Consider the following 17,510-nt stretch of genomic DNA (forward strand, 5'->3'; position numbering starts at 1 on the left):
CACCCTCTACTGGGGTCACGCAACCCTCCGATTAAATGTCATTATTTCTTTGTTTATTACATTATGTTGCCAACATCCACAATCCTTATGTGAGACATTCTCTTTTCAGTCTGAGCTGTTTGTCTTTGCTTTGGCATGAATAAATGAAAGGATGAGGTCCTAATTGCTGTGAGTTTTGTGTATCATGTGATGCTAATAAAATGTAGATGAAGATCATGGGTCCAACTACAAGTTGGCACTCGGTTCTGTGAAGCCTGTGTTGTCCGCTCTTCTTGGGGCTGCGTTGGAATGGCAACAGGTGTTAGTGGTCCTGGGGAGCGGGGTGGGATTTGAGAGTGTTGCAGAATAGCACCAATGAATAGACGGGGGCTCCTGAAAGAGTTGGGGGCGGATAGATGGGACTTGTTCAAGTCTTTTATGCTAGCAAGTGAAAGGAGATGGACGCTTGTGGTTTAAGTCTTCCCAGGCCTGTGTGCCGGTGTCGCTCACCCTGTCCATGTGTTCCTGCCGTGGGGGGCGGGGTGTGATGCTGCATGTCAATGACCTCACACAAAAGTAGGCTGTGTAGCAAAAACAAGTTTTTGTTGCCGAGCAGGAGTTGTTTCCACAGCAACACTGAGGCGTCTGAGGGCGCACCCGCTCTCAGCTACTTGGACCGTGTGTATGATTTTCCAACATGCATCACGACGCCAAGTGGCGTTCCTCAGGGAAGTGTTTGATTCCTGTTCTACAGAGGTTGGAGCCGCCTTGTCCTTGTAGAAAGCCAACATTCCCAGGTTAACTCCACTGATACCCTTTCCACTGCAGCCAGCGTTGGTGCTGGTGCAGATGTAGTTCAGAACCAAGGTTGGCCCTGGACGGGTTCTACACCAGATTCATTTTCCACTGTCCTGTGGAGGCGTGTCATTACATTACAAGGGTTACACCTCCCATCAGGAAGATGATCAGATCAGATCAGCAGGAGTCACTCACACAATTGAAATCATCAAAGGTCCCCATGACAAGCAATGACTTGAGCTTTTATTTTGAAACCATAAATAAAATAATCTGAATGTAATATGAGCGTGGATAAAAAAAAAATAAGCACAGATCATTCCAGTCCTTCTAAAAACAAATGTAAATATCGGGTTATATTGTAATAACAACCATAAGCCACACTTTTTGTTTTGCTGTTCCTGTGACTTATCTACAGTATATACTGTCTATGTTTATATAGATCTATACACTAGGTCCCCAACTTACGAACACCTGACTAGCGAACACTCGTGGATACGAACACAAGCCGACTGGTCTATATTTTATTTTATTTTGCCTTGTAGGCAGTCGCTCAATCAGTATTTATACTGCTACTGTACATGCTTGACCAGTAGAGGGCACTGTGACACTGCTAACGTAGCCTTAGAGCTAATGAGACCAACAGAGGAAGAGTTAGACGTTGGGGAGATACAGTGTAAAGCTAAATTGTACAACCCGGACAGAGTATGTGATTAAAGTTTATGAAGAGTTAATAGGCCTGCTTAATTCTACACCACCCACAGAACACTACCTCTTTTACATACATACACATATACTGTATATGTATACACGTACATGTAGTACCTATGTCATCGGTAATATTACCTTTTCCACTACTTAAGAATGATTCAACATAAGAACGGTCGTTCAAAAAATTACTTTTTCAAAATGCTTTTTGTCTCACTCCCCCTTCTTGTTTTTGCATATTGTAGCTCTACTTAAAACCTCATTAAGATCCAAATGTGCAAAATGCACATTCTAGCAATTTTTCAACTGGTCTTCAGATTTTGATCAGCAGTGTATATAAAATGTGAACATTACCATCCACACCTGCGAGAAGGCACTCTAGGCTTGTGAGGAATTCAGTGGAATGAGATCGAGAGTTTGTTGACCTTGCTGGCTTATGTTCATGTAGCCTCGTCAGCCTCCCAGGTATGTTACTGATGCCTCTCATCCACATGGAAATGGCCTTCTGAGTACCCTGAAACGATATTTTTCTGAATCTGAAAACCATCTGAAAGCAATCTGCTGCTTTTTTAAAATGACATCACGTGAGCAGAAGTGAGCTGTGACGACAAGCCAACATAATATCTGAATATTTGTACTGACATGACCCACCCCAGTCAACATTCTCCTGATATTGTCTTATTTTCCCAATTGACTGGTAGAATTCCACTTGGTCGTAAGTCTAGATGAGCCTTGGAAAGCGGAAGATGACAGAGTTTCTTCTGCGGTTTGGTGTGTCACGTCGTTCCGTCTGCGTGCCTGTTCACAGCGCCACACTGGTATTTACTTGAGGTAACACCTCCCCCACCCAGCCCAGCAAGCTTTGTACCAGAGTTGAAGCAAAAAATACAGGACCAGTCCAGCACCCGTGTTGAACCATGAAAACCTACTCTGATTCAGTCACAGTGGAAAGGAGGTACAATAGATGCAAATTCCCAGGCTCAACACGCCTAAGTAATCCGTGTGTATCGGTGGAAACACCCTTCAAATGACGTATAACACACCTAGGAATGCAAATAGGGGCGCCGTAGCACCCCGCTTTCGTCATCACAATGGAGTTCGGCCCCCGGGTGGACCGTAACAATATTAAGGTGTTAAAATGGATCAAAGTGGGCCACCCCGCCACTTTCTCCCTTTTGGTGGTGGAATGTGTCCCAGTACTTGTGTCCACATTTACTCACTGAGTCCCCTACGCCTACTTCCTGTGTGTTTCCCCTCGCTTGGTGCTGGCAACCCCCCTCCCACTTGTCCTTGTGACAGTCATGACGCCAGGATGCGTGGGCGTCCTCGCGACTCGCATTTACGCTCAATTGAATTGCGGCCCTTCCCTCGTTACCTCGTTAAGGATGCAGGGCGACGGGGACGGAATGTCTTGTCGGCACACTTCCTATACGCTGTAATGGATCATATCACGGCTGTTGAAGTGAAACGTGATGGAAGGCACGGAGCGGCCGTGTGCTTTTTATCAGCTTCCCTGGATGCCCATCCACTTCCCCATCGCAGCATACCTCGATGTTTGGGCTGTGGGGGCCTCTTCTCCCTTCTCCAGAGCAATCAGATTCCTTACAGCTTACTGAACACGACCACAACCACAAAATGTGCATATAGTCACACACACAGCACTGTAAAGACTTTCATAGTGTCTCGTGTGTAGTTGTGTGTGTGTGTGTGTGAAGCAGCTGTGTTTGCTTCCATGAAACACACGGGCTGCCTTCCAAATCCTAAAGCAATACACAGTAGATGCTGGGTATTGGCAGGAGTTGCGTTGCTGTTTCAGTGAATGGTGAAAATGTGTCATTGATACACCCGCAAAAATGTCTATTTTTGACACCCTGCCGCCCCCTCCCCCACACTCCAATTTCAGCCTATTTGCAATGTTATTAGATTACGTAAAAACCCCTCCCCCTTCTCTCTCCCAAGTGTTTTTAACACAGGCTTCACAGAACAAAATAGTGTTGAAGAAAGTGTAAAATGTGTATGTGATCGCCACTGTTGAATGGTATGCACCAGGATCCATCAACACAAGGAACCTGAGTCATGGTCGGCACCAGCGGTGTGTTCTTCCAGTGATCTAGTGAAAACTAAAAGGATGCAACTTTGCCACATTTGTATTTGGTAAGAAGATATGCTAAGAAGTTCTACACAGTAAAGTCATCCCTCCTTTATGGCGGGTCATTGGTTCCAGACCAGATTTCTGCAATGTAGTTAGAGCATAGAAAACCTGTTCAGGACTTTCTAAATGCACTTTGTAATATCATTAGTGCCCTGTAGACATGAAGTAACACCCCTATAGTAGTGATGAGTCATGTTTTTATGCTACCGATACCGACCATCCGCGAGTGGTCTTCTCACATTATGAACTGAAAACCTGAATGAAAAGCAGGCTAGCAGGTGCCTCATGTGGTCGTGGGGGGCTCAAGTTGGTGACCCCGGGACTGTATATGACAGGGAAGCCATCAAATTTAGACAAAAGCATATTTGACTTTTTCAAAACCACTGGTGAAACTTAGAGGATCAGGCGCCTTGTTTAAGGAGACTTTGGATTTGGCAGCATCCATCAGGACCCCAGGCGGTCGGCACACCTGGCATCCTCCACCGCCCCCGACGTCTGACAAATCCAACCACTGTTTGGGCTATCACGGGCGCATGTCCCGCGTTTTGGCTGGTTAGCCGCCACCCGACCGACGATGAAATCGCCAGCCGCGAAAACTCCCTACATCCTGCCAAGTGCCTTCCCCCTAAATGCCGTACCAAAGTCAAGCTTTTGAAGGTGACAGGAAGCCCCACAAAGCAATCATGTCTCTTTTGGCTTTGTGAAGGGAAAGTGGGTGGGAGGCGGTCACTGTAGGCAGGCTGCAACAATGAGGGCGGAACTGATCAGCGTTTAAAAGTAAGTGTCTGCAGATGCCCATGCCGTGCTTTTTCGCAGAAATTGGCCAATACTGATCGGTGGCCGATCTATCGGAGCAACCCTCCCCTATGGTCCCCTTTATACTCCTTTTAATCTTTGTTGATCGCTGCAGGGACATAACATTTTCTTCTTTAATACACTAAGTCCCCAACTAATGAACACAACTGGTTCCAGACGACCGTTCTTAAGTCGAATTGTTCTTAAGTAGGGGAAAAGGTAATATTAGCAATGATATAGGTACTACATGTACGTGTATACATATACAGTATATGTGTGTGTATGTAAATATGAGTTTGGATGCAGTAGTAATATTAAACGAGGATAATTATTGAAAAAAACAATAATAAAAGTGATATAATAATACGTAATGATAAATGTTATTTACCTTTGAAGAGGAGTGGTCGAGCATACGTCGTCGTGGTGGTGGAGGAGGAGGAGATATTGAAAAAAAGGACAAATGGTCGTCGTGGTGGTTAGACTCTTCTAAAAGAGGTAGTGTTCTGTGGGTGGTGTAGAATTAAGCAGGCCTATTAGCTCTTCATAAACTTGAATCACACGCTCTGTCCGGGTTGTATCATGCAACTAACAATATAGCTTTCTCTCTCCTCCCCTCCTCCTCCTCCTGTTCTACCGCTGTTGGTCCCATTAGCAGTGTCACAGTGCCCTCTGCTGGTCAAGCATGTAGCAGTATAAATATGGACTTTATAAGGCAAAACACATGAAAATATAGACTAGTCGGCTTTATTCGTATCTCCGAAAGTTCGCACGTCGGATGTTCGTTAGTAGGGGACTTGGTGTATTTCAACTTTATGCTACTAAAATGTTACTTTTCCTCCTCTACGTTATTCTCACAAAATGACAACTTTTTCGCCTTACATTGCAACGCTGATCATTTTCACTTTATTCTTGTAAAGTGACTGCTGATTTTTTTTCTCCCCAGTTTTCTTGTTAAGTTGTATTTTTAGTATGTGCCGTGGGCCAATGAAAAACATCTGTGGGCCGCATATTGGACACCCCTGGTGTGGCCGTTGCATAAGTTTCACTTTGGTGTTTGACAGCGACTACGGTGCGTTCAAGCGCTGCCAAACAAAATGTGAAATCTTGAGGAAAAAACATGATCGGTGACGCGTGCAAATGTCAAAACAGTTTTTTGTAACAGTGGTACATTTATACTCATGTATTTATGTACTAGTCATCTCTTATGAGGTGAATGAGGTGTGTTTTCCAATCGATATTTGTGATTTTTCAAAAATCATTTTCTGACCAAAAATCGGCTAAGTTGGCCAAAGTGCGAGGATCCACTGCAGGTTTCGACACTGCATGCCACTGCTGCCACTGGACAATTGATTAGGTACGCCCGTGGTTGTGACAATAAAAAGCAAGCACGAGGGTTACGTGCCTCTCTTTTCACGGCAGGTGTCATTTAACGTGAGCGTGGAGGCAAGGGGCTGTCCTCCTGGCGGCACCGACCACACTTTCACCATCAAGCCGGTGGGCTTCAAAGACCACCTGCGGGTTGCCGTCGACTACCAGTGCGACTGCGGCTGCACCCGGGCGGCCCAAACTAACAGCAGCATCTGCAGCTCCATTGGTAACTCTGTTTGTCTCTATGTCCGACCTTTGTCACATGACTGCATGTGGAAGTCTACAAAATGTCCACAAAAAGAGCTGGTACTTTTCCCAACTGTATGTTTGTCATATAATACTTCTTTTGTCCTCACCTGGCACAGGTACGTACAAGTGCGGGAGCTGCCAGTGCGAGCCGGGCCACCTGGGCGCCCGCTGCGAGTGCCAGGAGGGCGAGGTCAGCAGCGGGTACCTGGCCGCCTGCCGCGAGGCCGAGGGCAAGCAGGTGTGCAGCGGGCGCGGCGAGTGCAGCTGCAACCAGTGCCTGTGCTACGAGTCAGAGTTCGGCAAGATCTACGGCAGCTTCTGCCAGTGCGACGACTTCTCGTGTGCCCGGCACAAAGGTGTCCTCTGCTCAGGTAGGACGAGCGTCTTTACCCTTTGAATGGAGCAATAATTACAAAATAAAACACATCGTTTCAAATGGTTTTCATGAAATACATTGTAATATAACGTTTAAAAGATAATCAATAAATACATCAATACAAAGTAAGCAAAAAATAGTCTCTTGCTAATCTTCCTAAATTATTGCATTTTTCATGCAAGATGTTAACGGGTGAATATCAATGATTTGATGGAAGATCATCAATAATCATAGATAACCACATTTACATTAGAACAGGGGTGTTATGTCATGTCTTGAGGGCTCTAATAATGTTAAAAAACATATTTCAAAGGTGGTACACAAGTTTTCTATGTCTTATTTTCTTTTACTATCTCTGCTATATTGGGTAATAGGAGTATAGAGGTGACTATTGGGGTGTTATGTCATTTCTAGAGGGCTCTAATGTTAAAAAGCATATTTAGAAGGTGGTACACAGGTTTTCTATGTCTTATATGTCTTATTTTCTCCTATTATGTCTACTATATTGGGTGATATGAGTGTAAAGGTGACTATAAGGGTGTTATTTCATGTCTAGAGGGCTCTTATAACATCAAAAATCATATTTAGAAGGTGGTAAACGGGTTTTCTAGGCACTCGCTATGTAAATATTCCATATTATAAATAAGGAATCCTACTTGGTAGAAATTTACTGATTACTGATATACACTCATCAAAATGTCAAGAGCAGTTGAAAGATGTGAAGAATGTACATTTTGCACTGTTGGGTCTCAAGGAGGTTCTACGTAGAGGTTCTAAAATGCAATAAGAAGAAATGGGAGTGAGACAAAAAAGCAATTTTTTGCAACGGAGCTTGAAAGTGAAATCGTAGTAAACCCTTGGAACGCCCCTAAAGTAGAAATTAAATGTTGAAAATGGAGGTTAGTGGGCAATTTCTTCTTCTTGCATGTTGAATTACCCAATATAGTAAATAGCAAATAAGACATAGAAAACCTGTTTACCACCTTCTAAATATACTTTTAAACATTATTAGAGACCTCTAGACATGACATAACACCCCTATAGTCACCTTTACACTCCTATTACCCAATATACAGTAGTAGGCATAATAAGACATAAAAGACATAGAAAACCTGTTGACCACCTTCTAAATACACTTTTTCACATTATTAGAGCCCTGTACACACTGAGGAGAAACAAAAAAATAAACAAAATAAAGTTGTAATTTTTGGAAAATTAGCTTGGGAAAAAAGTTATATGATAGGAAGAAAGTCCTAATAATAGGAGAAGTAACTTATTACTAAATATCAAACTGGCAAGTTGCATCCTTTCCTTTTTCACTATGTGGCCCTCAGTGGAATAAATAAATATTAAGAAAAAGTCACAAGGATAACGTAATAGTGTGAGGGAAAATGTCATGTTAGTAGCATAAAGTTGAAATATTAAATTTTTTTCTTTTTTAAGTTCTTATATTATGGAAAAGAAACTAAACAACAAATCGGAAAATTAGGATGCAGGATTTCTGATTGTTTGTAATGTGGGATTCTGGTTCCTGTTCATTGTCATGCACCTTTCACCATCCCCACTGTCAAAGCTTCCAAATGGGCTGCGTGCCTGCTGTCACTAACGTGATGTTTTATTGTGATGCCAAGTGAAGTAGAAGCGGTGCTTTCTCAACATCCACGTCCACACTGGGGCTTCTGCAGTGAGGCCTCCTGGCCGCTGTGCTGGGAGGCCACACTGGTTGCTGCTGTCCAACCACAGATGGGGCTTTGTGCCAGTGGGGAGGAGGGGGGTGTTTGCATACACAATGGCCGCCTCTACTTATGTAACGCCAACAGAAAGCCCGGTCTTTGCTTTCCAAACCAGGCCTGGCGCTCACTGAGCAACACACTCATTAAATGTTAGCAGTCCAATACACCATCTTGTGCTTCTCAATGGGCTTGTAATGATTGGGAACCATCACCACCATGCTGCTTCATTCCACTTCTCTTCATGTCATTGCAGTAGAAACCATCAAACTGTTGCCATTCTACACCAAATCCATCTTTCCTGTCATGCAAGTGTAAAAATAAGTCCACCCCCGCATCATCCACGATCCTTATGTATGACATGAACATGCGTCTCTCTCTTGTCCGTGCCTTCGAAAGATAGAAGAGCAGGTCAAAGGAGGCAGCTAACGAATGCACATAATCCTTCCATTTAGCATTGGCTTTCAACAACTGAACAATGTAGGGCGTAACGACATGTGACATGTTGAAGCAGAGTTGATCATCATGCCAGGGATCTTTTAAGCATGAAGATGAGTGAATGCTAATGAATGCTAGAGGGGTCATGGATTCGGTGCACTGCCCCAAGGAGAAGAGGCTAGTTGAAGAAGGCAAGATGAGCACAGGGATTAGTGTAAGGAGTATTTCTGACTGGATTTACTGGATGTCCTTCATGTGTTGTGGTTAGGAGTGATGTAGCTATCATTTAGGTGCGGCCTAGCGAGGGAAGTGTTTGTAAGCTGAGGTTGTGTATGTGTGTACCTTTTATTTGTGTGTATTTTGGGCCGGAGTGTCCTCAAATCTTTTTGCCCTTTGAATTGGACACTTGAAGCTATTTTGACATTTGCAAACTCCCAAGTCAGTCTTGGCACGGAAACAAGTAGAAGAAGGTTCCACTTTGTATTTGCTATCGGTGCTGGACGCCATTCTGTCTCTAGAATGTTCCAGTAATGCTATCTGTGTTATCTAAGACGCCCATCCATCCGTGTGTTTATGTCTGTGCAGCACCAAACCTCCTTCCCACACTAACATCTCCAACCACCTTCAACCTACGTATATTCATCTGCTTTGTATTCATCTTTTAACTACCTTGCTTCCTCCTGGAGTGCAGGAAGTCTTTATTTACTCAACTGCAGAGAGTTCCAGACATCTGTGAGGCAATGTTGAACGTGACACATTGTATAACACAGGCACTAATCCCCCCTTTATGGTGGTGAATTAGTTCCAGAAGTGAATTTCCACATATAGGAGTACTGATTTAGAAATAGAATATTTATGAATATTAAGTTTAGCACCTTCTAAATACACTTTTTAACATTATCAGAGCCCTCGAGTTATCATTATCAGTTACCAGTTATTATCATAACACCCCTCAAGTCACCTTTACACTCCTATTACCCAATATAGTAGACATAATAAGAGAAAATAATACAGACTCACATGTGTTGGCATCGGGAGAAATGCTTGTTTCATTTTATACTTCCAGTACACTAGGTCCCCAACTTACGAGCACAATTGGTTCCAGACGACCGTTCTTAAGTCGAAATGTCCTTAAGTTGGGGAAAAGGTAATATTACCAATGATATAGGTACTACATGTACGTGTATACATATACACTATATGCGTATGTATGTAAATATGAGTTTGGATGTAGTAGTAATATTAAACCAGGATAATTAATGAAAAAAACAATAATAAAAATGACATAATAATACGTAATGATAAATGTTATTTACCTTTGAAGAGGAGTGGTCGAGCATACGTTGTTGTGGTGGAGGAGGAGATATTGGGGAAAAAAAAGGACAAATGGTCGTTGTCGTTAGACTCTTCTAAAAGAGGTAGTGTGTATCATACAACTACAATTTAGCCTTCCTCTCTGTTGGTCCCATTAGCAGTGTCACAGTGCCCTCTACTGGTCAAGCATGTAGCAGTATAAATACTGATGGAGCGACAACAAGGCAAAATAAAATAAAATATAGACCAGTCGGCTTGTGTTCATATCCGCGAATGTTCGCAAGGCGGATGTTCGTAAGTTGGGGACCTAGTGTACTTCGTGTGGTGGTTGTTGTCTCATCAGTGTAACATTACTGACACCTAGTGACCACTGTAGAATACTACATATTGTATTCGAATGTGTCTTCTGAATGCCTTTTATTTCTATTTGATTTCATTTAGACATTTTTATGCTTAAATGCTTCATTTTTGCCAAAAGATGTCAAAGTAGCGTACATATGCATAGTTTAGTTGGAATAGCTGTTGGGCATTCCTGTGTGGAGTTTGCATGTTGTCCTGGTGCTTGTGTGGGTTTCCTCCCACATTTCAGCAACATGCATGGTAGGTTCATTGGAGAGTATAGATTGTATGTAAGGTGTGAATGTGAGTGTTTGTCTATATGTACCCTGCCATTGGCTGGTGATCAGTCCAGGGTGTAGCCCGCCTCTCCCCCTAATTCAGCTGGGATAGGCTCCAGCATACACCACGACCCTAATAAGGGTAAGTGGTATAGAAAATGGATGGACAGTGTGCGTCATTGAATGCATTCGTTAACATCCAATCAGGTTTAAGGACAAACGAGGAGGGCGTGGGTTGAGGTTTGACTTGGACTTGCACGTTTCACGTCTTGGCTTGGCTTGGATTTGACTCCTCCTGACTTGAGATGAGAAATTTGAGACTTACTGAGACTTAGAAAACCCTGACTTGCTCCCCCCTCTGGTATGAAGTTAATCATGTCTTGATACTGTTTGTAAAAAGCACGTGGTGTCCAACCAACCATCCATCCATCACCATTGTTATCACTGATATGAATGCTTGCCAGTGTTTTCCATGAAATTCACATGGTACAGTTACTTATGGACATGTTTTTCATGATTGAACATTGCAAACAAATGAGCGAGCCCCTTTTGAGTGCACGTCAACACGAGACTTCCACTCCCTTGTCAGCTGGTTGAGAGAATAGTGTATATGTAATCTATGTTAGAATCATGCAAGTCATGCTTGCAATGCCAATAGGAATAAAAGTATGCAGGCAACGACCTCATCTCCAAAGTTGCACAAGTTCTGCTTCCTGTTCCAGCAGAAGTCTCCGCTCCTAAAACTGTGAAGTCAACAGTTTGCACATTCCCAAAATAGACACAGCCCCCCCCCCACACCCACACCCACACACACACACACACACACACACACACACACACACACACACACACCTTTTTTTATTTTTTTTGTTGACCTGAGCAGTGTTGGGCCAAAGCTACATTCCTGGCATGTCGTGTGTTGCGTATAAACGGGAACACGTGTGTCAGTGACTCCAACACACCCACACACCCAGGACACTCACTCACACCTTCCTTTCTTGCTTTGCTGATTTGTGTTTGTCTGGACACAATGTTAACATAGCACTGCAAGCTTCAGACTTATTGTTCAGTACGCAGCATTATTATCCTGCTGTGCGTTCATGACATCGTCCACGAGTGGATTTCTTAGTTTGCACAAACGGGGGCTGAGGAAGGTCGAGAGTGGCGGCAAGGAGAGAGAGATTGTGTTTTCTTGTTGTTTGTCAAAGCTGCAGGAACAGGAAGTTTGGAGCTGGCTTGCCATTCAGCAGCAGGAGAAATTGATGCTGACGTGCAGGTAGAGAGCACTGATGCAGGTTGGTTCATTACCCTCAGACCCTGAGGTCAAACTAGAGCAAGCTTTGAACGCTTTGAGGCGTGACTCAACTTGACCGCCACACGCAAAAAGACAAAAAACTGCGGCGTGGCTGGCACGGAAAAATACCGCGACCGCACCCTCAAGCGTCCCGACCCGCCTCAACGACTAATAACATTCACTAGAAAACAGACTCCTTCTCTCAGCAGCATAAAAAAGGCTGCGAATGTGAGGAAAGGTGTGGGAAGTCCATACCGGTGACGTGCCTGCCCGCCAGCCATATGTAATTAACACTTTACTCACGGCGTGCTGACAGATGCTTTGCTTAGTCAGCATGAAATACTGTAAATAGCATAGAGTATTCATTCATTTTCTATGCCGCTTCATCCTCATTAGCTCATTCAATACCAAAGACCTATTTTTAATGCCAAAGACGTATTGATGGTGCCGCTCAGCTCCACTGAAAAGCAATTATAAGCCATAAAAACGGCCACTAGGTGGCAGAAGTGCATGTGATAAGAGCTCATCAGCAGTAGCTCTCATCATGGCACTGGTGACGACAACTCAGGAAACACAGAAGAAGACAGGAAGGAGGAAGTTGGAGAGCATGGAGGACTGTAGCATGCAGAAAGTTTGCATTGTAGGAAATGTTAACGCACACACACAGTTCAGTTCCAAATGTGAAATTGTAAATAGTTAATGGTGTTATATGTATTTGTAAATAGTTATTTTGATGTAAAACAACCCTTTTGTGTGTGGTTTATGTTGGTATAGTTGTTTACATATTTGAGCTGTCAAAATAGCAAAACATATTTGTGTCAAAGAGAAAGTTATGCTTGAAATGTATCTTTTTTTTAGTTAGTAACTGATATTTTCCTGAAACTTTCCTGCGTTCTACTGCTGATTACTAAAGAACGCTAAAAGGTAGAAACAAACTTTCTTTTCCTGATCAAAGTTGGGAGTCTGATCTTTCTTTTGGTAGGGTCCATGTTTATATAGCCATAGAAGACAATATTCGGTGTGCCTTGAAGGATTTGAGAAGCTGCAAAATGGGGAAAAATAGAGTAAAAAGGCAAAATGTAAAGAAAATCAGCTGAAATGTTGATAGGAACATCAAATAAATCAGAGCTTTTTATTTAAATCTAAAGGTTTTTTTTTTTTTTACAAAATTAAACAATACATAAAAATATCAAAGTGCCCCCCCACATCCTTTGAGAGGTTTGCACAGCCCTGTTGTACACGGCACGATTGTTTTAATCGCGGAGCCTGAAAATGCAAACAAGAAAGCAAGCCATTGTTTTCCCAAGACAGGGTGTGTAGCAAGTGTTCAGTACACTCAAACCCCACTTTTTGTAGGATGTTTTTGTCAAAACATTTAGCCAAAATGTTGTCCATTTTGGTACAAAATGTCATCAGTTCCTCCATATCCCATTTCCCACAATTCCTGAAAATGTAATTTAATCTACATCCGTTCAGAACTTTTCAAGTTATTTTGAAGACAGACAAGCAAACAGATGAACGCTGACAAACACATAACCTCGGCGCTGGGCTATGCTCACGTTCTGGTCTTTCTGCATCTCGTGTGCTTCCGAGCAGAGCCGTCATCATGGAGAACGCGTTACCAAATGTGACCAGTAGGTATCAGTCTGTATGTCCAATGTTGAGTAATGCTTCTTTTTCCGGCATGAGAACACGGCCGCACACCGGGGTGCTCGGAGCGTATGCCGGACAACAGTGCACCTTGCTGGGCCAGGTTCCATGTTCCATCGCAAGCTCATGATGCTGACATCAAGCTGACATGATGCCTCTGCTGATGAAGCTGTGCAAGAGGGTTTCAGTTCTTCTGGGTTATTTTCTCATTGCTATCAAGGCGGCACTCGTGACATGTCTCAGCCTGTGCGAGACATTTGAAGCTGCTTTTGCAGACACACACCCACGTAATAGGCAGGAATATTACTGCAGACGCTTAGAATGGGACCACCTCATGTTAGGCAGCAGCAAGAAGAACCTGAGCTTTGGCTTTGCTTTGGGAACTAAAAGACATCGCAACTACTTGTTGGAGTCATACTGTCGTCCCTGTACGCCGAGGGGGTCCAGACTTTTTACCAGTGGGGGCCACACAGTGGAAAAATGAGAGGATGCATCTGAAAAAACATTCATATCAATTTCACTCCTTTTTTTTCACCAGTTTTGCTATTTTTTCACATTTCAAAAAATATTTGAACCTTCTTAAATAATCTTCATCAATTTTCTTCTCATAATATTTTGACTTTATACCCATATTGTGACTATGTAATGTAACTTTTTCCCAACCAAACTTTCCTAAATCACACATTTTTCTTTCATATTTCTGTGCTTCTTAAAATGCCGACTTTTTTCTCGTAGTATTTAGACTTTATTCTGGTGAAATTCCTGCTGTTTTTTCTAAACTTTGCAACATTTCAACTCTCTCCTTGCATGTTTCCTTCTCGTAATATTTGGACTTTATTCCCATAATATAACTTTTCCCCAACCTAACCTTTCTAACGTTATTCAGCATAATATCACAACTTAAAAAAATATATATTTAATTTTAAATGTTTCCTCACATTATGCCGTTTTTTTCATCAAATGACAACTTTTTCTCACTAGATTAAGACTTTAACCTAGGGACTTTAATTAAGACTTTAATTAAGACTCTAGTTAGACTTCTCTCTTATTTAGACTTTATTCTTGTGAAGCAACAGCTCTTTTTCCATTTCTGCTTTTTTTATTTTTCCATCATTTCAACTTTCTTGTGCATTTTCTTCTTGTAATATTATTATGACCTTATTCCCACAATATTATAACTTTTCCAAAAATGACAACTTTATTTGTTGTTTTGTTTATTCTTAAATTAGTGAGCTTAAGAAGTCATTTCTTAAAGATGTCGGCATTACGCTATTAACAGGTTATTTTTCCTCATATGACATTCTTTTCATCAAATGACAAGTTTTTCTCATTAGATTTTACCCTTAATCCTTAGGCTTTATTCTTGTAAAATGATTTTTCCATTTCTGTTGTTTTATTTTTACTTTTCATGTTAAATGATATTTTTAGAATGTGCCGCAGGCCAGTAAAAAACGCTTTGGACACCAAAGGTGTGGCAGTTTAAGGAGGAAAAAAAAATACGCTCCTGTTGGAAAGAATGGCTGCTGAAGTTTGAGCTTGTTGAGTCGTATCAGGAGCTAAGAATAATAATGTAACAATGTCATTGCCACACGTCACAGGCAGATAAAGATGCTCTAATCCCACACCAGCGCTTTGATTTACCCTCTGGAGACAACAATCTCTTCTTCTTTGCTGCTTTACGCGCTCCCTGCCGGACACCGCCCGTGTCTCCGTGGTGTTTCTTGGGGGTCCGTCCTGTCCACGTCTGTGTGATAGTTCCTGCAGTTAGTTAGGTTCTCCATTGGACATCTGAGTGAAACAAGCCATCCTCCGTGGATGAGCAAGCAGATCTCGCTACCGGGCTGGTGTAATTCTTGGAGCCTCGTCCGGCTTCCTGTGAAGGTAAGGCCAAAGTTAGCAGGTTTTGTTCAGGCTGAATTGAATGGCTGTCGCTCACCGCTGTCTCGTCTGAAGGGCGTACACAAAAGAGAAACTAGCCTCAGAGAAGCTAGCAATATTTTGGCATTTGGTGTTCTTAACTGGTTCGATCCCAGCCATTTTTCTAAATTCAACCCTTTCAGTAGCGGCCATTTTGGACTGATCTTTGAAGGCACACAAAATATTGTGTTGTATGGCTATATAAACATGGATCCTACCAAAAGAAACTCCCGTGTTTCATCAGGAAAAAGTTTGTCTACCTTTTTCTGTTCTTTAGTAATCAGCAGTAGAACATGGGGAAGTTTCAGGAAAATATCAGTTCCTGAGTAAAAAAGGGAGAAAAGCAGCTTTTTGTGAAAAGATCAATTTCAAGCACAACTTTCACTTGGACACAAATTTAGCCATATACTGTACACTAAGTCCACAACTAACGAACACAATTGGTTCCAGATGACCGTTCTTAAGTCGAATCGTTCTTAAGTCGAAACAAAATTAATATTACCTATGATATACTGTAGGTACTACATGCACGTGTATACATATACAGTATATGTGTATGTATGTAAATATGAGTTTGGATGCAGCAGTAATATTAAACCAGGATAATTAATGAAAAAAACAATAATAATAAAAATGATATAATACGTAATGATAAATGTTATTTACCTTTGAAGAGAAGTGGTCGAGCATACATCGATGTGGTGGAGGAGGAGATATTGAAAAATCTTTCGTATCAGCGAGTGTTCGCTAGTCGGGTGTTCGTAAGTTGGGGACCTAGTGTACTGCACTTAGCCAAGATATGCATGCCACAACATAAACAACACAAAAAAATGGTTGATTGACATAAAAATAATTTATTTACAAATGTATCACCATCAAGTAGTGAACTGTGTGTGTGCATGTGCATGCATTAACATTTCCCTTCAATGCGTAACCTTCTGCACGCTACACTCATCCACGCTCTCTCACTTCCTGCTTGCTGATCCACGCCAAATGCACTTCTGCCGCCTCGTGGCCGTTTTTACGGCACTACACGGCACTTGACTTGTTCTCTTCTATTGTGCACTTGCGCCATCACCTTTTTGCCTCGTGTGCAAAAAAACCCAACATATAAATACGTCTTTGGGAGCTTTTATCATCCTGATGTGAGACATGGACACACGCCTTTCTCTTCCTTCTAAAGATATAAAAACAGATAAAAAGAGGCAGCTAAGAGGGCATGTAATGAGACACACCTATTCCACCTATAAAGCATTCTGAAAAAAGCGCTAACAAGGCCCCATTTCCATAATGTGAGCTGCATATGAAGCACATTGTTGTTGTTGTTGTTATTATTGTTAACGTTGTTACGCCCAAGAACTACCTTACTGGCGTAGTGACACCACGCCACACCACAGCCGCTAGCACACTAGCCAAAGGTAATGCTACATATTGGAGCTGTGTTTTTGTTTTTGTTGGTAGGTTTTGATGGTAGCTTTCCTTTTTATGTTGCTATGTGAAATCAAAGTTCCCAAAATACTACAAGTACGACATGTTATCATGAATGTACCTGTTACTACGTGCTCACAACATGGATAGAAGACCACTAAACCTTGTTGGAGCTTTTTGGAGGTCTTCTAATAGGCGCCTCTTTTTACCTGTTTTTATATCTTTAGCTGCCACAGAAAAGAGTGTCTCATATCAGGATTGTGGATTATGGATAACATTCCAAAAACGTGCACATCCCCTTCAAGATATGCTCCACCACCTGTGTCAAACTCAAGGCCCGGGGGCCAGATGTGGCCCCCCACATCATTTTCTGTGGCCCACAAAAGCCTGGGAATAATGTGTGTCAATAATGTGCTTCATCTTTTTCCTTTTAAATTTATTTATTCTTTCATTTAGATTGAAAAATTGTGCTGCATGCAGTTTGTCTAAACTTCAATATTATCTGATCAGATATTCCAAGCATTTTTTGTTATCAAATATAAATCCCTGAATGTCTGCTTGTCACCTTGACATGTTCACTTCACTTCTCAATTCAAAGCAAGTTATCCATCACTTTGTTAGTAAAACTATAATAATCAAATGCATGGGCAATTGTGTAATAATATCATGAGGTTATATTTATATTCATATATAATAACAG

At 42.1% G+C, this 17,510-nt stretch overlaps 1 protein-coding gene across 1 annotated transcript in view; it reads left to right on the forward strand.

The window, feature by feature from the left end:
• Positions 1-17,510, forward strand: part of itgb5 (integrin, beta 5) — a 51,339-nt gene that overhangs the window by 18,354 nt on the left and 15,475 nt on the right. The window contains exons 10-11 of the mRNA XM_054786752.1: positions 5,849-6,023; positions 6,163-6,417. Of these exons, the coding sequence (XP_054642727.1) occupies positions 5,849-6,023; positions 6,163-6,417 (430 nt within the window). The remainder of the gene's footprint in view (positions 1-5,848; positions 6,024-6,162; positions 6,418-17,510) is intronic.

Source organism: Dunckerocampus dactyliophorus, chromosome 9 (assembly GCF_027744805.1).
Source record: "Dunckerocampus dactyliophorus isolate RoL2022-P2 chromosome 9, RoL_Ddac_1.1, whole genome shotgun sequence".
In the NCBI taxonomy this organism is placed as follows: Eukaryota; Metazoa; Chordata; class Actinopteri; order Syngnathiformes; family Syngnathidae; genus Dunckerocampus; species Dunckerocampus dactyliophorus.